The sequence below is a fragment of the Triturus cristatus genome, chromosome 7 (assembly GCF_964204655.1).
Source record: "Triturus cristatus chromosome 7, aTriCri1.1, whole genome shotgun sequence".
In the NCBI taxonomy this organism is placed as follows: Eukaryota; Metazoa; Chordata; class Amphibia; order Caudata; family Salamandridae; genus Triturus; species Triturus cristatus.
In genome coordinates, this window is record NC_140590.1 from 945,901,474 (window position 1) to 945,922,638 (window position 21,165).

General features: G+C 46.2%; 1 protein-coding gene across 7 annotated transcripts in view; it reads left to right on the forward strand.

Moving 5' to 3' along the window:
- The window catches only part of LOC146810895 (uncharacterized), a 403,292-nt gene that overhangs the window by 224,230 nt on the left and 157,897 nt on the right, over positions 1-21,165 (forward strand). For all 7 annotated transcript variants that reach the window (XM_085617937.1, XM_085617940.1, XM_085617938.1 and 4 more), the window contains 3 exons: positions 2,747-2,782; positions 13,209-13,235; positions 14,208-14,234. In XM_085617937.1, the coding sequence (XP_085474063.1) occupies positions 2,747-2,782; positions 13,209-13,235; positions 14,208-14,234 (90 nt within the window). The remainder of the gene's footprint in view (positions 1-2,746; positions 2,783-13,208; positions 13,236-14,207; positions 14,235-21,165) is intronic.

Genomic DNA, 21,165 nt, shown 5'->3' on the forward strand with positions numbered 1-21,165 from the left:
TCCCACCTGCAGTGTCCTGCTGGACACGTTCTAGTGTTTCGCTCTATATTACACCCACACTAACACCCACCCATCACAGGCGTCACCGGTCAGGTGACACTGCCAAGAGAAAGGGGCTGGGCGCACGTGCCCTGGGCCAGTTACGAGTACATTAGCCATGTGTCTGTGTGCCTGATTTATGTAGCATGTGGGCCTAGCGTGAACATACAGGCTAACAGGCATGAATGGCCTGTAATCAAAGAACTGCAAAAATGTGCCTGTGTAATTAATTGCATTACTTACGCACTTTTCCCAGGCAAATACGTATTTTTGTGCACCTTAATGTAACCAGGCACAGGCCTTTAATTGGCTTTGTGTACATGTGTATCCAATACAGTCACAACAGGATTGTGTGTTTTTAAATCACTGGCTTCATTGTAAAATCTTTCTCCAGTCTGTATCATGCTTGCATAGGCTAACTCACCAAATGCCAGAGGTAGCAAATGTGACGTCACGTAGCCTCTGCTTCCGCCATTAACATTTCAGGGTTGGCTTTACCCCTTGTCCCAGCATTAGCCGCTCAGTGCCCTCCTCTTTGTGGCTGAGGTGCCAGGCAAGGGGCCAGGAGAAGCGACTACGGAGAGTAATAAAAACAGGGCTTTAAGAGCGCTCCCTTGTCTCTGTTCTTGAAATTGCACTTATGGCCTTTGGTACAGGGAGCAGCCATGTCAGAAGTTTGTGAAAGACCAGAGTCCGCAGTCAGAGCATCTGGCGCCATCTACTGGTATTAGTCATTTTAGCTACCAAGTCGTTAATAAACAGAGCAGTTTTGCTTAACAATCTATAAATATGTTGCCGCATGAGCGCAGGGCCCTGAAAATAATGTAGCACCTTATTTCTGTTAGTCTGAAGTAGGGGTAGTAAAGGTCAGTGCTCGGGTACCGAGCAGCACGCCAGAGGCAGAAGCTGTTACCCCTAAATGATGTCTATGCGGCCATGTATTCTGATTTTACTTACATAGTTTGTCTTCGTAGTATACAATTGTTTTCCTTGACAGAGAGACCCACCCCCCCACACACACATATTATCAAGGAAGATCTCCAACTGAGATATATTGGCATTTCCCAAGACCCTCTCTAATGTGCTTTATTCAAAGGTCCCCCTTTCACCTTTTTGTAGCCAAATTAATGGCACTGAGAAGTGTTGGTTTAAAGGATGGCAGAACATGTCTGAATGCTTGTCTCTCAGGAGATGCTGGCAGATATGTAGTGTATTTTTGCGCTGTAATTCAAAACGTGCTATGATAGTAAGGGAAACTGTCCTCGGATTAACATCCTGAAAACGTAAACCACGGTTTCTACCTTCGCGGAAGCTGTCACTAACCTCCCTCCACTAAGTCAGCTAGTGTCCCGGCTTGAAGCAGGTGATGGGCTCGCACTAACTAGCAGCGCCCCTGCCTACACCGCCTGATTTTCACATGTGCCAGTGGGCGGTAGGATGGCAGTGGGGCAATAGTGCGCCCAACCAGCTCAGACAAACCTGGGCAAAACTTACATTTCACAGGCTAACTTAGAAAAATTCCTGAATTTTGCGCTTACGAAAAATATGTTGAAGTTTCACTTAATACGATTTTGTTTTTGGCCATTGGAGACTGCTTCAGACAGAAATGTCCTGCCAAGGGTTATTTTCTGCCCTCATGCCACTATCTCAAGCATTTTTTTTATACAGGAACTGTTCCCTTGTTTCACATGAGGGCATACTTCATGTGAAAAAAGTGTAGTTTCATAAGATTTCTATGAAACCTCACAAAGCTTCATAGGGAATAAATGCAATGTTCTGTACCGGGTTTGGCAATCTGTATTCCCATCCCTGACACTCGACTAATCCCCAGGACTACCCTGCTGGTTCCTTGGAGAGTACAGAAGGTACATGAACTGTGAAAGCATCCCGTGACATCTCAGGTCTGTGTTCAGCCAGTTACATAGCTTCTTTGGAAGGAAGCTGGGGCAGGGTGGAGCAGTATGCCCATCTCAGAGTCTGCTGAAAGCATCTGCAAAGGAGACAGTGCATTGAACAGTCCCTGTTGAGAGGTGGGCACAGCTAATACTGTGCCCACCATGCACCCAAGCAGCCATTGGCCATGCTGGTTCCATTTTCATTGTGTTTCTCACGAGAATTGAAACTGCGAGATGAAACCCCAAGGTCTTCAAAGAAAAGTAAGAAGACAAAATAGCAAATCAACAGGGCTTGATGTAAAAAGAATGGGAAGATGGGATGGAAGGTGAGGAAAAACATGTGTGCAAACAGCCACCCTGCATGTTTCTTCTCAACAGCAAAATTATGTTTACAAAAGCGTATGTCTGAAGTTAAAAACCACTTTCCCCCTAAAATTAACCCCACTTTGAGGTACCAGGTGGCAGAATAAACCAGCACAAGATTAATGAACAGAAGGAGAAGAAATCCTACACTGTTCAACATAACAAATTAGTGAATATTTAAACCTAGGGTAAGCCTGATGAAATTAACCAAAAATGTGACATTTTACCCACTAGCGTTGATACCACCCAACGCCAAGTTCAAAGGCTTCACACACATTTCCATTTAAAGTCATTGAAGTGGATGATCTGATTACAGTGCCTCGAGAGCTGGTCATCCAGCACTTGTTTATTTATTCTCTGCTGAATCACAGGAACACAACTGTAGCAAATGTGTTTCAGCTTCTCCTAATTAGTTGACATTCTCTGTACACCATGTCTTCTTTCTTCAGGGGATGCAAGGCGAGCCGGGCGAAGATGGAATGATGGTGAGTGCTTCTCCGTGAGAACATTGCAGAAAAAACGATTCTACTTTGCTTTAATTTTTTTATGACGTTTGTGAGCAGGTTTGGTAATAGAGAGTTTGAGAAGCCCCCAGAATTATATCGGTACTAAAAGAGGGTTGGACGCTTGACAGGAGGCGACAGAGAGAAGACCGACGACTTATTAGATATGAGGTCTTTGACCTTGAGTATTATAAATTATTGCAGATTGCCATTGACTGTTGTTATGGGTCTAAACCAACATTATATAAAATTATAAAAAGAAAAAAAAAAGGATTTCTAGTGTATTACTGTCAAATCATGTTTGCCTCAGGTAACAATCAATGTACTCTGTTGAATTCTATTGCCAAAGTGCAAGTAGGCTAAGGGGAAAATAAGGGAGACAGGAGAAAAAGTTTCTTACGAAATAGTTTGTAACCAACAACAATGGAACTAGAACAGTGCAACTATAAGTCGAAGAGTGCAACTATAAGTCGAAGAGTGCAACTATAAGTCGAAGAGTGCAACTATAAGTCAAAGAGTGCAACTATAAGTCGAAGAGTGGAACTATAAGTCGAACAGTGGAACTATAAGTTGGCCTGGTAGGTGGGATGTTGAGCGACATAACAAGCCAATCCCCCTTATCCTCACTGTTGTAACCAGACAAGCTTAATTGCACAGTAGTTACATGGTTATTCACTGGTGTGTATGCATACCCTAAAGTTTCTCATGATCTAAACTGTATTGTCCACTTTGGCGGGAGGTATATCCCAGCCTTTGTGTGGAAATGGTAGGCATGTGTGATGAGAAAGCAACGCCCCTATCCCCCACCTGTGGAGCAAGGCTCTAAATCAAGCTGGTTGGCACTATCTCCCATTGCTTTAGGAGGGTCCCTCTTGGTCCTCCTTCCAGGGGAGCAGTATGGTCCTTTGGGCTCCTTCCTTCTTCCTAGAGATGCATTGTTTCCCTTCAGCACTTCCCAGAGAGCCTTGCACCCACCAGGACTGTAATCTGAAAGCGTTTAACAGTGCTGGTGGAAGGGACTATGTTGAATTGGGCTGACACATGAAGGGGGCCAAAACGTTTCTAGTTTAGCACAATATTATTCTACACTTTATTTATCGTCACTTGTTATGAAATCATTCCATCATTATTTAATATGACACAATATAAACTCTCAAGAGTTATGATTGATCACAGGTTACAAGGCAGGTGTTGTGATATTTTGTTATGTTATGTTGTGTTATGCTCTCTTATTTCTATAGTGTGTGTCTGCCGCTAGAGATGAAGCAGTAAACTGCAGCTAAGCTGTGAAGCCCAAGAGATAGAACAAAAAAAAGCATTTCTAACTCATGTCTTCTGAGACATATTAATTGTAAACAACTATACAATTCATAGAAGTGTGTGACATTCCTGTAATTTGCTTTTGCTAAATTACCCAAAATTATGCATAAATACGAAATATGCAATTCTGTTATTCCACACTATATCTTAGCATGAATTGCATCATATGGTCAATTTTTGTTAGGACACATTTAAAATAAAGCAGCACGAGCAACAGCTGCTTGCATTCTGTTGTCCCTGTGAATTTGCTGTAAATGTTTACCATAAATGTTGCCCTTGTCTGTAAATTTTTACTGTGAATGATATGTACTTTCGCAAAGTGGTATAATGGCGAGATTTAGAGAATTTCACGTAAGACGCGAATTGCGAAATTGCTGAAGTTATGCAAATTATGCAGCATAGTTAAAATTCGCCCAGGCCTAACCGTGTATCAAATGAGCCTACAAATCACGTTCGTGCAACACGCATAGGTTAGATTAGAGCCCACAGTCTAATTTAACCCCAGGACGATCAAAGGGAAATAAGCTGGAAATCCGCAGAGAAAAGCAAGCTTGTCGGCTGTACCTGTAGTAACTTAGAATTGTAGTTTCAAGACCGAGAGGACAGTTTGGAATGAAATCCAGAAAAGGCTAAAATGGTAGGCTTAGTCCATGCCCACTGCTAGTTGCATGAGCAGTATTCCTCTTCGATCCAAGCAGCATGTCTACCTCTGGGGATCACTTCCAAGAAAACATGGATATTGGTTCCAGAAACCCTAGTTGATGGAAGACGCATGTATGTGCAATAATGACAGGGTGGTCTGCCTGCTCTGCCTGGAGTGCTCTCCTCAATAAGTGCATTGAAAGTGCAAAGCTGCAGTAGGGGAAACTAAGGATGGACTTGGTGATGGTTGACCGGACCCACATTGGACTTGTAGCTGAATGCCAGCAGGTCCGAAGGGGGAAGCAGGCGGATCTATATTCCCCAGGTCCTGTGCTTTTATACTTTACTGATTTTCTCATAAAACAAGACAAAGAACAAATAGACAAGCAGTGCAAAATACGGAGTACTTTCCAATAGGAGTACTGCTCTCTTGCGTCTAACCCATGCCACAATGAACGGAGCAATACCATGACAGGCTGGTCTTAGGAGGTATAAAACCTACATCCAGAGCAATAAAATGATGAGTCCAAAACACTACCCGATTACTCGGTGAGAACATAAGGGTGTAAATTATTACACTTGGCTGTCACATTCTGTGCAAGGCATTACAATCTAAACAAGCATCTCGCTCCACATTGCCTGAGCCCTCCCCGAGCTGGTTTCCCCATCCCCATCCTCACTGAATTTATTAAGAATCAGCCCCCCGGTCATGATCTCATCCTCGGCTTTCTCATCAGTATGGGCGAGGCGCACAGGGACCTCCTCCGCTGCACCCCATTCGCATAGGTCCCTAAGCCATGAATTTAACTGTAGAAGCCTGTTGCCCATCAACCTGATGGCTATTCTCCTCTTGGCTAGGAGCAATGCAAGCTGGACTAGCTTGTAAGGGATCTTGCGGCCCTTGTGTTTCACCACCTCTCCCAAAAGGCAAGCCAGCGGGGTAAGAGTGACCTCCAAAACTTTCGCTCCCACTATGACTGGTACTACAGCCCACCAGAAATTCTGGATCTCAGTGCAGGTCCAGGCTAAATGGAGAAAAGAGGCCCAGACTGTGCACAGCTTGGTCCTCTCAAGGGGTCTATCCTGTTCAACTGTCTAGGGGTCACATAAGTGCGGTGTAAGAAACTGAAATGCAGTAATTTAAACTTGTGGTTACAGGACACCCACATCACCTGTTCGGACCAATCTGCATCTGTGATATGTTCCTCCAGTTCCGGGCTACGCACTACATGCCCTCCATGTCTGCCCATACCACGCCATAAAATAGGGTTATGAGGTGCCACCCGTCCCCTCACCGGACCAACCCTCCAAGCATCTGGGAGGGTCAGAGCACCACCAGGAACCCAGCCCACACCTCTCTCGCGTGTATTCTCCAGTTTAGCATAGTATAGGAAGTGATCCGGGCCCACCCCAAACACCTCCTGTGCCTCCTGAAAGGTGAGGAAAACCTCCCCTGGGTATAGGTCGCCCACCCACTCTCCACTGCTCCATATACATATCCCTGTTAATTGTACGAAACAGGGCCAGGTCCCACAGACGAACCTCCCAGTCAAAGGGGCCTCTGCGTATCACCTTTGCGACCACAGCCTACTACACAATGGCTGTCTGTCTTTCCAAGTAAGTGACTGGGTGTTCAGAGCAACCTCCTCTCATTAATAACTGTTCCAGGGTATGCCCCCCTAACAAATCTGCATAAATATCTTTTCCCAGTTGTCAGAGTCAGTCAACCATTTCGCTGTGTGTTGTAGCGTGACAGCGTAAAAAGTCTGGGAGGGTCAGTCCCCCATCCTCCAAGTCATGTCTAAGGACTGACAGCGCCTCTGTACTGCATCTCCCTTCCCACACCAATGAGATAAGTAAGCTGTTTAATTTACGAAAGAACTTTGGACGAAGCGGAAACGTGTTTTGGACTAAATTGAGACACCAAGGCAAGAAGACCATCTTCTCTACCGCCACCCTGCCCATCATCAAAAGGGAGAGTTTGGACCAGAAAGCTATAAAGGTCCTCAGGCATTCCCGAAAAATGTCGACATTTAAGCGCTGGAAGGCAGCCTCAGTATGGGTCACCCTTATTCCTAGGTACCGAAACCCCTCAGTCTCCCACCGGAAGCCCAATTCTGGCAGTCGAGCCTATGGATTCCCAGTCAAGCTCCCTAGGAAACAGTAGCAACTTATGGACATTCACTCGAAGCTCAGACACTTGTCAGAAGGTATTGAGTAAACCCATCAAGATCGGCACAGAGCCATCGGGGGTATGAAGAAGCTAACTTGGTTAATACCAGCATATGACAGAAGATGCTGGCTCTGCCAAGTTCACTGTGTACCTGCAGGACATGTTTTTTAAACTTAGAGAAAAGGTCCTCCTTGTAATACGTGGGCAATGCTTTAATGTTTTGGCTCAGGCCCTGCAAAAACATCTGACATATCTGCCTGAATGGCACAGGCATGCACTTTATATTTTACCTCTTTTTGAAATGAATGAGACAGATGTAGAAAGGGGTAACCGAAACCTCTCCTGGACCAGATGTTATCAAGAGGTAGTGAGGCTGACATTGCAACCCAGATTTGTCACCTGACCCCCCAGAAAAAGACCACCTGATTCTGGGAAAATCACTTTCTCTCCCTTTGCAGCAAATTACAAATATGCCTACTACAGTGGTGTCTAGCATAGTTCCAAAGGGATCTGACTGAGGACAATTTTCAGGCTAACCTATGATCATTTAAATCATTTTCATTTTTATGAAGTGCATCTGAATGTTCCTCATGTTGATATCCTAAAAATCTAGCAATTATCCAGTCCTCTTGGACCTATGGCTGACCTCATATCAGCAGCTCTATCATTGGTCTTTCAGGAAATGATGCAGACTCAATGTTAAATTGCAGACTGGGGATCCAGAATACCTGAGTTCTAATACTGGTTTTCCCACTTGATATCATGGTGTATCGAGGTCAGTCGCATCTAATCCATGTGCCAGACTTCCTGTATCTGCTAAAATTATAATACACCATGTCAAATGGTGTTTGCCACAATATAATTTTTTTAATAAATCTATCCGTACGTTTTGCAAGAAATATGCTCTGACATCTATTCCAGCAGAAACTAGGCCCTTTTTCATTTATCTGATTTCTTTTCTATATGAATTAGCTCGCCAACCCTCACTTGATCTTCCAATGGATCTTGTATTGTGCTAATGAGGGCTTGGGCATAGGAGATCTAACACCTGGATTTCCAATGAGGATCAAGAATTGGATAACCGACTCACCAACTAATAATTAGGTTCATGTTTATGAACCTCAAAACCAGACTATACAAATAAAGGATTATCACTGCTAGTCTGAACCTTCTGAAGAAATTTAGCGAGAGCAAAATCATGCAAACCAATATTTCTGCTAAGGCCATACAAAACAATAACATTAGTACTTGATGCTTGGAGATTTCTCTAAGCTGGTTTCTCTTTGGCATTAATATATTAATTTAAAAAGTGAAATCAACTTTAATGAGACTGGTCATGATAAACCATACATTCAGGTTTTTACTTAAACTTTAGTTTAACAAAGATGTCAAATAAAGTAATCACACTATTAGTTAACATTTCTTGCCTAAAGAGTGCAGAATAGTCTAGCTAGTTTGGGCTTGCCATAAGGGGACAAAAGGTTCAGGAAAGCTCAGTAAGAACATGATCCACAATAGCTCCTAGTCAGTGTCCTATTGAGAAGGAGTCAAAGTATGGTGCACACAGCGTATGCACATGTCCAAAAAGGAGGGAGCAAGCAGAGTCCGCAAATGAGCATGAACAAAGTCAACAAAGTGTTCCCAATGAAAAGGATGTAGGAAATCAACACAGTCTCTCTTGAATCTGTCGAGAGAGAGAGAACGAGAGAGAGAGCGACCAACCATCAAATCAATGTATAATATAGTCCTCTAGTGATACCACTCAGTCCACTGGTCAGTTCGTATAGGATGATTGTCATGAGGCATAAAGGAAGAAACATATTATAGAAAGAGGTGGCACTAATCACATAATTTGTAGGATCATCCGGTACACGTAAACCTCCAAACAATGATCCTTTAGCAGCAGCCACATGAGTGAGTTCAAGGGGACTGTTTCCCATAGCAAATGTTCCTAAAGTGTCAACTTTGTTGCAAGCAGTCCTTTTAAGCGTGAGAACTCCTTCTAGGAAGTAACAGTTTTGCTTCACAGTACAAGTTTGAGAAAGCTTCTCATGAGTATAAGGCAATACAGAATAGTAAAATGCAGGCCTAGAATAAAGTTAATTTAAGAATACAGGATTTAAGCAGTGAAATATTCATAAAGGTAAATCAATATTCTAAAAGACCATTTCAACTAATAAGCATTCAGAGATTTTAATATCTCTTTTCAAAGATTGCATGTAACTATGTCATTTTACTGCAACTTCAAAGTACGTACGTATAAAATTATTTTAAATTAAAAAATATTAATCTTGTTACAGGTACATAGAGCATATTAGCACATATATGAAGATCATTATTCAAACGTTTCATGATAATAACACTCAACATGACTGTGTAGCACCACTTTCTGCTTTTCTCATTAGGTGCCCAATTTCACATATGCAGAAGATTGGAAATTCAGAATGAAACCTTCAATATTACACGTAAAGCTAATTAAATGACATTAAATTTCATTAATTCTTCACATAATTTACTATTTCCTTAAGGATGGTTAGGAGTTTTATAACACGAGAGTACATCACTTTACCATTCTATTATACGTTGAAATAATTATCGTGAGCTTGATTAATGAAATATAAACCTATATTATTCAAATGAATATGATTTCATCTATCCTACAATTATGTGCATGCTTTTACGATGCAGTAACTAAGTTCTCTCACATTTATTTTCCATGTTTCTTTAACGTGTGATTAGTGCATGTTTATTTATGTGTTACTTGAAATGTCTCTAAATCAGTTTGTGTCATGTAAATATTCTTTCAGCTGCATCACATCTGTATCCATGGGCCCAATTCACAAAGAGTCTCTGCACTCCTGGCAGAGGCCCTGCAGTCGTGGCAGAGGCCCCACACTCATGGTGGGAAATCCGCAATGGGTTGTTGGAGTACAAAGGTCCCGCCACGTCTGCGGGGCCTCCGCTACAAGTGGAGAGGCCCTTTGTGACCTGGGCCCTGCATTTTTAAAAGGGAAGCTTCCCCTGCCACCCATTCATCCTGGGTACATGGGGCGAGAACCAGCAGAACTGACTGAAATGCACTTCATGCATCCCTGTCACTTCCTCATTCTCTGACCCCAACAAAGAGATATTGAACAAAGGAAATGATGTATGTCTTACTCCAGTTAAAAATGAGCTACAGGAATCCACATATTTTAGTGCATCACTCTGAGGGCCTCATGTAGGTAGCATACCAGTTACCACTTCTAAAATACCGAACGATACCGAATCGGTATTTTAGAAGTGGTAACTCGTATGTAGGTAATGAGTCGGTATTTTTTACCGATTCGTTACAATTCGGTAATTACCGAATCGGTATTTACCGATTCGGTAATGAGGCATACCTTCCCATTGATGGGAAGGTATGCCTCATTACCGAATCGGTAAATACCGATTCGGTAATGGGGGGAACACATGAAAGGGTGGCAGGGTGTCACATTGACACCCTGTTGCACCCCTGATTCGGCCATGTGTGCACATGTGGCACACATACATGCCCTAAGGGCATGTATGTATGCCACATTGCACATTGCTACGCGCGTAAAAATGCTTAAACACATACATTAATTATTTACCACCAACTATAAGTTGGTGGTAAATACCGACTCTTAAACACACCCACACACTCCCCCTACATCTCGATTTTGGTTTCGGAATTTACCGAATCGGTAAAATTACCGAATCGGAAAAGTTACCGATTCGGTAACATTACCGATTCGGTATTATTACCGATTCGGTAATTTTACCGATTCGGTAAATTCCGAAACCAAAAATTGTCCCCCTACATACCAATAGCCAAAATACCGGTCGGTAACGGTATAATTACCGAAAATCGGCCGTTACCGACCGGTATTTGGCTACCTACATGAGGCCCTAAATGCGGCTCAGGAACCACTTTTAAAAGCTATGGATACAATAAAATGTTACATAGACTTCCAGCGGGTGGGAGGGGAGGAAGGCCGAGATTTAAGAAGAAAGGACTGGATTAAAGCATGGAGCAGATAGGGAAGCATTAAAAAAAGATCCAATGTAGATACATTGAGAGAATTGTAAATATCAGAGATACCTTAGCAGCTGAAATACAGTATCTTTACACATTTCTTCAAAAATGCATGAGTCTGAACCTCAAGTCCAGTGTTGGGTGTCTTCTAGAGGGTTTCACCCTCAATCGAAAGAACGACCTCAGAACTCGTTTTTGGTTTTGCTAATTGTCACAGGAGCTGTGCTGCTGTATCTTGGTTGGTGTCTACTTTGAGGGGAATGGCTTGGATGGAGCAAGTACTGGAATTGCAGTATGCTCAGTGGAAGATGGTAATACAGACCACAACAGAATGACGAGATCTGCAGATGAAGTTATACTTGCATACCCCATTCTCTCGTTCTTTTTTCCCCTATAGGAAATGAATGAAACGTGCTTTGGGGGTCTACACATAAGAACAACCTCTACACACAACTGTAGCCTTATATGAATTTTAGATAGCCACATATATCGAAAATGTGCCCTCTGTTATTTAGTTTTACCACACATATTGATTCATATATTTTGTGAATGAATTATATCTAGTGTACATAAATATTGGTGTAGGCATTCTGTTGTTCTCATTATTAATGCTATTGTTTGGTAATTTGGTCACTTGCAGATAATATCATAGATAATATAGCACCCTACCCTAAACCAATCACAGTCAGGCATCTCTTCTAGTGATGAGCAAGTGGGAACAATAACTAATGCCCCCGGTCTCAACCGCAGAGCACTATAAAGGAGAACCTGAGTGCTGTTGGGAGCAGTACGTTTTTCAAAAGACAAGGGGTATGATCTCTGAAGTCAGACAGCAAATGAGCTGATTTGCTTGACTTTTTGAGGCGTACACTGTACTTTCTATGGGGTCCATGAGTACCTCATTACAGCGATTTAGTCTATACAGATTGATGGCTCTTCTAATGTCTTTCCTTGGTTTGAAAGGGTGGAGTTTTGTAGCTTGCTGTGCTTTTGTGGTTCCTGCACTACATCATGGGTAGCGAATGGGAATAACAAAAGGGAATAGCGAATTGGAAGTGACACGCTGGGATAATTGCTGCTACTGAACCCTTGGAGGAGAGAAGGAGGCTCAAGTCTGCTATTGCCGCCTTTTAGCTATCATGGTTCAGATGAACCAGGGTGCTTCTTGGAGTATTGTTCATTTGTTGATTATCTACAGTGTGCAACAAGAAGTATACTATAGTTGTGTAAGATAAGATGAAGACCCTGTCTAGTCAAAGGTCAGAAGAATACAAAAGCCTCCCTAACATGGCATGCTTCAGCATAGGGTTCCTTCTCACTTTTGCAAGAGTGGGTGCCAATGCGGGCAACAACCCTAAAATTGCGGGACGTTGTAGAACCCTATAAGCATCTAATAATGTGATGAGGGTGTCTGCAGTAGCAACTCTTAGACGTATGAGAACATTTTTGCTCTTTTATTGGAACATTCTGGCAGTATTTACATTTAATGCTTAATTGTGTTGCCCGTTGTCATTTTAATTTGTGCATGAGCGACTGGGGACTGAGACATTGACATCATTTTACTCATTTTGCCAAATACGACTTATGAGTTTACTGTGTCAAAATAACTTTGTTTTCTATTCTTCTTGTTACCTTGGTAATGTTTTAAATCTAATCTGCCCTGTTTTTCTACATTGTTGTCTATAAATATATTGTGCCTTGTTATGTAATTATAAAGTGCTTTGGAATTATATTAGCCCTACAGAAAACCCTACTCTACAATACTATTCCTATAGAAAACATTGAACTAAGTGATCTTCACTATATCTACACACAATGGGGCCGATTCACATAGGTACACTTCCACTTTTGTGTAAGATTATGATTGTTTCCTATTCACAAAGGTATTTTACTAGTAGTATCTTTACAGCTGTGGAGTCTCCACACACACTAGATAGGGCAGTCTTATCTTTGCGCATCAGGCGCAAGGACACGACACCTGACAGCCATGAACCCTGAAATCGCCCGAAAATGCCACACAGAAGCAAACCTCCTGCCAGCAATACAAATGATATAAAAAGGCTCTGCAAATGCTGGTGATGTAAATTTAAAAACACTCGAAGATTTTCCCTATCTGTGCTCGTGCTATGAGGTGGTCTTAAATGTATCTGTTGTTCATAGTGCGGAGTCTGAAAGAAAGCCATTAACATACTAATCAGTAAACATGGTGTAAATAACCTGTCAATCTTCCACAGGGCCCAAGGGGACCTTCGGGACTCAAGGTAGGTTCTGCATCTGCTAATCATTTGATTTACAGCTACATGTTAAGGGAGGCACACTTTTGTAAGCAACGGTTATTAGGGCAAATCTCACAATTTTCCCCCTTGCATCTACATAAGCCCACATGAACAGTGACCCGGTGACTAAGATGGATTTCCCCACTCCTGGAGTGACTGATACCAGGGTACCAATACATCTGGCACATTGCAAGTTGCACCCTGAAGGTCCACAAAGAAATGAGCAATTACCCAGGGAATTGGTAATTCTGTGTCAGATTCCCACGCTAATTTCTCATTGCCCGCCAATGCTTTCATGCAGAAATTCTGGCTGTTTTCAGCAGCTAACATCTATCTCCAAGTAAAAGTCAAGTGATCTGTGGTGTTCTTGTGGACCTCATATTCCCAATGTGGGAGATACTGCCGTAACCAGCCACACTGGACCTGAAAGGACCTTTCCTAATGAGAGCCTAGTCTGTATGAAGCACATACACCGGCTGCTCATCACATCCTACTTTACGCATTCACGACTCATCGCCTCTCCTTTGCTGCCCTCTGTCATAATGTTTAGCACACCATGTTCGTCAAACCGCTTAAGACTCTGGTATTAGCACACCAAAATTATTTTAAGATGTATCCTACCTTCATCTTCTCTATATTTAATCTACATTGTTTAGTAGTTAACTATAACGCACGCTAATACTGTATGGTGTAGCTGTGTCACAGACAAATGTAAAATAAGTAATAGATATTAGTTTCCCTGAAATATTGTTGATTAGAGTTTTTGCAGTAAACATTACTATTCAGTGAATTTTTACCTCACAAAGAAAACATTGTAATGAATGTAATATTTCACTAAGTAAACATTTCCGATACTGTCTTTATTTTCACTCTTCCGTTTTCGTAAGATTTATTCTTCTGTTTGTAGTTGTTCCGTGCCTGGTCTCATGTAAATGTTCCCATACTTTTATTTTTCAGGGTGAGCCTGGTAATCTAGGGAAAACGGTAAGCTTTGAAGTACAATGTTGTGTTTCTTTCATTGTCTGTCTCAAATAAAAGTGAATGGTTGCAGAGGAGACATTTGATACTTGTTTATTTGCTAAAAACAGACAGATGCCTAAATATGTACTGGGTGAAAAGTGCTCCCGCATGGCGGGCTTGGCAAGGTTTGACCCCTCACGTGCGAGACAGTCCTCTGTCATCTGGCTTTTGTTTTGCCTTTTGTATTATACGCTGTGTTTTATGTATGCTTTGGCATGAGCTCACCCGAGCAATTTGTTGGCTCGGATTCATGCTTTCAAAGGGCCTTCATCTGCACTTCAGGAAGGGACACTGAGATCATAATAACATTAATTGGCATCGGGTAGATTCACGAAGAGGAGTGGTACTTCTGCACCCTTAGAAGTGCTCACAAACATTCCTAATCGTGCTCCTGTAAAGCTATGTCAATAGTAGGGTTCAAGGCATGCTACTGGGACTATCGGGTGATATGTTACCCAGCCTCCACTCCAGAAGAGTGATTGTACTTATTGTACAATTACACACTTGGGGAATGAAGCCCAACATGAAATTGCCCTTTTTAGGTCTTGCCTGACCCAGCGCTTGCGCTGGTCTAGCGAGACTTAAAGTAAGGGCTTCAAAAAATGGTACCGCCAGCCACAGCTTGCAGTGCATGTGCGCGGGCGCGCGCTTGAGCAGAGGCGCCATATGGCGTGATTACTGCTGCGCGCGCACCACTCGCGCACATGCACTGCAAGCTGTGGCCGTCTGTGGCATTTTTCCCCCGCCACGGCAGTCATTTCTTGAAGCGGGCGCTTGCTTTTTTCTGTTTATTACTTCTATGTAGTAATGGCGGCACCCGTGCTTTAGCTTAAACATCTTAGGCTAAAGTCGGGTGCTGAGATTGCTTCAAAAGTAAAGAAATAGGGAGGAGCCTAGCGCTTGACCAAGATGGCCGCGTGAGCCTTGAGCTCCCGCTACCCTCGCGCCCTCCTGCAATCATCCTGTCCTAAATCCTGATTCACATGCACGGAATCCTGCAGATGAGTCCCAGCTGGGGCGATTGACGTTGTCCGGGCTAAGATCGCCCACCGGGGACCAAAGTTGTGCATGGCGGAAGATTGCGGCCTAACTCCGAAGGATGCCAGGGGCTCGCGTTGGCAGGATGCCCGGCCACTAATTGAACAACAGCGGCCTTGGGAGGTGTGAACTGACGGACGGATGCCGCTGCACTTTCACTTTCGCTTTCTCGCCCTTTGTTTGCTCCGGGTTGGGAGTGCGTCATACAGATCCTCTGTTGTCTGGAAGACCTCCACTCGGTCCTGACTGGCTGTTGAAGACCTAGTTGTCCCTGTTTCCTCTAGCTGAGTGAGGGGTGTCCTTTTGCGACTGACCGTCCTGCTGTTCGAGATGTCGACCAAATCGGAGGCAGTCAGGTCGAAGTCTAAGACTACCAGGCGGGGAGGCTATACCCAATCCAACAATATGGATCGTTATGCCCAGCAGAAGGGGTCGCCTGGTGGATCGGGACAGTCGCTGGAAGCACAGAAGGCCGATTCATCCCCAGCCTCGGAGTTATCATTGCAGGATATCAAGGGGGCGATAGATGGGATGCAATCTTCGATTGGGCGACAGGTCGAGACCCTGGCGCACAAGGTGGACATGATTTTGGTTGATGTCAACTTGATTCGCGCGGACCTGGGAAAAACCAATGAGCGGGTCAAGTCCCTGGACCTCAAGACTACTGGCCTCGCGGACGATGTCTCGGAACTCCAGGCTGAGGTCCGTAAGTTACGAACCGCGAATGACCTCTCCGCCCGCCGGCTCGAAGACTTTGAAGGTCGGGCCCGGCGCAATAATGTGCGCATTATTGGGGTCCCGGAAACTTCGGAGGAGCTCTCCGTGGATTTACTCGTCGAGGATTTGGTGGTGAATCATCTTGCGCCAAAGGGCCTCGGCAGGTTTTTCGCGGTGGAGCGGGCTCACCGAGGGCCTGGCGGACGGCCTAAGGTGGGAGCCCCCCCACGGCCGATTGTCGCCCGGATCTTCCACTTTCGAGATCGGGACGCTATCCTGCAAGCATCGAGGGTGACAGGCCCGGTGCCTTTTCAAAATGCCTTTGTGAGCTTTTACCCTGACTTCACCCAGATGGTGCAGAAACAGAGGCAAAGTTTCCTGGGGGTGAAGCGGCGGCTTAGGGATATGGACCTGAAGTATGCCATGCTTTTCCCCGCTAAGCTGCATGTGGTATATGAGGATCGGACTTTCTTCTTCGAATCACCGGACATGGCAGGGGACTGGTTGGATGCACTCCCTCGGCGGCAGCCCGGCCGGGACAGCGTGGATGGGGCGGAAGGCGACCGGGATGGACAGAAGTGATACCTCCGGTGCTGGCCTGCTTCGATTCAGCCCTGGACAGGGACTCGCACCTTATTGCAGTAATGGGAAGGCGGCGGGGGGAAGATAGGGGCTCTTTCCTCCCTTGGGGTACTTTTTGTAGATTTGTTTTTGATAGGGCGACAGGCACACTGCAAGTTGGGGGGGCATTGTAAGCTGACGCAGGGGTGCAGGGTGGGGGGGGGATTCAGGATGTTGGGGTTGTTGTTTGGGGTTGTTGTTTTTTTCTTGCAAGGCGTAGCAATGACTGTCAGAATTGTCCGATTGTGGTTCTCCGGGGGGGGGGGGGGAGGTCTCTTTGTGTTCTGGGATGGGGGATAGGGGCTTAAACGTAATCAGCTGGAATGTTAATGGCTTAGGGGACCGTATAAAACGGGGGATAGTCCTGCAATTTTTGAAACGGACCTCGCCAGATGTAGTCCTCCTGCAGGAGACCCACCTTATAGGGAATATGTGTTATGCACTTAACAGAAAGGGCTATAAATTCATTGCTCACTCGGGGTTTTCCTCGGGATCCAGGGGTGCGCGCATACTTGTCAGAGCTTCCCTACCATTTGAGGTTGACTCCACCATTGCTGATGATAGGGGGCGCTTTGTGGCCGTGTCGGGGAGGTGGGAGGGCAGAACGTTGGTTTTGGTTTCTGTTTTTTCTTCCTGCCCTGCAGGCCTCCACGTTTGCTGATCTGGGCAAGGCCTTGTTGGAACTCACCGAAGGGATGCTAGTGGTGGGAGGAGACTTCAATGCGGTTGGTTCTGGAATGCTCGACAGGTACCCGCCCAGAGACACCGGGGGGGCTCAGAAGTGGCTTCCTGACTTTATTGATACATTTGGTCTGGTAGATTGTTGGAGGCTGCGGCACCCCACTCAGAGACAATATACTTTTCATTCCGGGGCCCACGGGAGTCTCTCTCGGATTGATTATTTGCTCACTCTGGCGGCACACGCCTCTTTGGTAACTGAGGTTAGGCACATGGCACGGGGCATATCAGATCATTCACCGGTGTGGGCACGTCTGGACATAGGCCGGGTGGCGGGGGGGCAGGGTGGCTCCCATTAACCCCTGGTACTTTCGTGACCCCAAGCTGCGCAGCGCGTTGCTGAAGACAGTTGACCACTATTTTCGAGAAAATCAGGGCTCAGTTGAATCCGCGGTGTCCTTGTGGAAAGCTTCTAAGACTGTACTGAGAGGAGAGGCCTTGTCCTTGGTAGTGGCCGCCAAGCGTCGGAGAGACGCCGAGGTTATACAGGTGGAGGACGAGATAGCGGCTTTAGAGGCGGCCTTGGAGGGGGATATTGCGACGTCCACACTGCACAATTTGAGCCTGAAGCAATTGGAATATAGGGATCTGGTGACAAACGCCGCCAAGACCCTCAACAGGGAGCAGCAGGGGCGATTGTATGATGTTGGTGATAAGGCCGGGAAATTGCTGGCATGGCTGTATAAAAAGGAGCGTGTTAATCGTGTGGTGCCGGAGTTGTTGACGGATGGGGGAGAGGTTGTCACTGATCCCGACGGTATAGTCCGGTGTTTCTCGGACCATTTTCGTACGGTATACACCTCGGTCTCGGATAGGCCGACTGCGGACTCGTGTGATCTTCTGCGTGACATTGCTCTGCCCTGCCTTTCCGCCATTGATAGGGAGGACCTCGATGGTGATATCACTGTAGACGAAGTGGCGGGTGCTATCCGTGCGTTGCGCTCCGGCAAGGCTTCGGGCCCAAATGGTCTGCCGATAGAGCTGTACAAGCTTTGTCCGGATAAGTTGGCTCCTCACCTGAGCGCCATGTTCGTGGAGGCGCGGGGGAATGGGTTTCTTCCGCTCGATCAACGGCTGGCGACGATTGTGGTAATACATAAAGACGGAAAGCCCCGGGATAAGTGTGGCTCCTATCGGCCGATCTCGCTTCTCAACGCCGAGCCGAAAATCCTTGCCAAGATTCTCGCTAACCGCCTGGTCCGGGTACTTGGCGACTTGATCCACCCGGATCAGTCGGGCTTTATCCCGCACCGTAACACTGCACTAAACCTTAGACGCCTCCATGGAGTGATTGCTAGGACGGGCACGATGCGAGAGCCGGCTATTGTGGCGTCCCTCGACGCCACGATGGCCTTTGACACGGTGGAGTGGGCATACCTGTGGGCTGTGCTAGCCAAGTTCGGCTTCGGGCCTGGATTTGTGGGATGGGTGAGGCTGCTCTATGAGGGGCCTCTTGCAAGCGTCGTGGTGAACGGGCGGGTGTCTGCACCGTTCGAGCTCGGGAGAGGCACCCGGCAGGGTTGCCCCCTGTCGCCGTTGCTGTTCGCCCTTGCTCTTGAGCCGTTGGCGGCGTGGATACGGTGGCACCCGGATATACGTGGGATTCGCTGGTCGCCTGACCACGAAGACCGTATTTCACTCTACGCCGACGATATTCTGTTATATCTTGCCTCGCCTAAGAAATCTCTGATAGTGGTTTGTGACGTCTTGACATCTTTCGGTAGAAACTCGGGCCTAGTCATTAATTGGGGGAAGTCACACTTGTATGTCCTGTGTGGGGATGTCCCGCCTGTCCCGCGCAACTGCTCGATCCAGATAGCCCAGCAGGGCTTTTTGTATTGGGGATCTATATTTCCACCGACCCCATTTTGCGCTACGAGAAGAACTTGCTCCCTCCCTTGGCGCGTCTGCGGCGGGCTGGCGGCGATTGCCGCTTTCCCTCCTTGGCCGCGCCGCACTGTTTAAAATGATGTCCCTTCCCCGTTTCCTCTATGCTCTGCAGAATACCCATGACCTGGTCCCGGCCAGCTATTTCCGTGAGGTCGAAAGCCACCAGCGCGCGCTCTTGTGGGACGGGCGTCCGCGTATAGCGATCGCTGAGTTGACGCTTCCGTGGTACGACGGTGGTATCGCGCTTCCAGACATTCGACGTTATTACTGGGCCACCCAGTTGAGCGCGATTAACCATGGTGTATATGGTCCGGCGCTGAGCCCCGGCTTCGCCATGGACCGATGGTTGCTCCGTGGGGGTAATTACCACAGAGCGTTGTATTCGAAATCGTCGGACTTCGCCCTTACGGGGCCCACCAGAGTGGCCGTTCATGTGTGGAAGGTGGCGACGGACTCGCTGGGCTGGAAGGGTAAGCTTACCCTTGCCACCCCTCTGTTTGACTCCGATATTCTGGGGAAGCTTTGGCATACAAAAGGGTTCGAGAAATGGGACCTGATCGGCATATCCAGGGTTGGAGACCTTTTGGTTAAGGGTAGGATAAAGTCATTCGAGGAGTTGCAGAAGGAATACGAGCTGGGGAGCACGGAGTTCTTCCGCTATGCTCAAGTGCGCCACGCCTTGCGGTCAGTCCTTGTAGACGGGGAGAAGGTGCCCGAGTCCTCTCCGTTGGAGGATCGGATCCTGGATGGCCACATGCCAGAGAGCACGATCTCGCTCATTTATAAGAAACTTATTAATGTTCGGGCGGATCTTCTTCTAGGGTTGCGCGATCAATGGACCAGGGATGGCCTTGAACTAGATGATGAGGATTGGCAGTACGCAGTTTCTTCTCCCAAAGAGGACGCTATCCCCGCGCGCCTGCGGCTGGTGCAGCTTAAAATACTCCATAGGGTCTATGTGACGGGGCCCAGGTTGGTCCACATGGGTTTCTCTGAGGAGGGCTTATGTAAGAGAGGCTGTGGTATGGTGGGTACCTTCCTACATATTATTTGGGAATGCGGTGCGATTATGGAGTTCTGGAGGCGAGTCCACGAGGTGATGGGGGAGGTGACGGGAATTGTTATGCAGCCTGAGGCGCGATGTTGTCTCCTGAATGTCTGGAGTCCTACTGACCACAACGCGGCACAGACTCAGTGGGTGACCCTAGGGAACATGGTAGCTAAGCGCGATATTGCTCGGCTGTGGGGCTCCAATAGGCCGCCCACATTGACAGCGTGGATGGAAAACATGGACTGGAGCATGTTTAGGGAGAAGACAGTGTATTGTGCTCGAGGGCGCCCTCGGAAATGGCACTCTGTGTGGGGGCCATGGAACCAGTACAGAGGGGACATATGCCTGCCCCCCGACCCGGACCCGCCTGAGGAGCAACTTTCCCCTTAGTTTCTTTCCGGCTTTGACTTTCCCGCTGATATGTGGTTGTTTCTTGAGTCTCTGCCTTTCCCTCCTTTCCCTTACTATAGACCTGTGCCTGTTGGACGGGATGGGGCTCGTCCCCCCTGATGGGAACCTCTTTTGGTGTTTACAGTACCTATCGCCTTGCTTGTGTTTAGGGTTGTATTTATGTTTATGCAAAACAGAACCTTTGACTCTCCTGTCAGTGAAATGTGGACGCAAGCATGTGTTGAGTCTCTAAAGCTGCCGTACCTCCGGGTTGTCGGCTGAATAGCTGTGTCACTGATCTAAAATAAAGGTTTTAAAAAAAAAAAAAGTAAAGAAATCGACAATTCTTAACTTTTGAAGCAATCTCGGCACCCGACTTTAGCTTAAGATGTTTAAGCTAAAGCACGGGTGCCGCCATTACTACAGAGCAGTAATAAACAGAAACAAGCA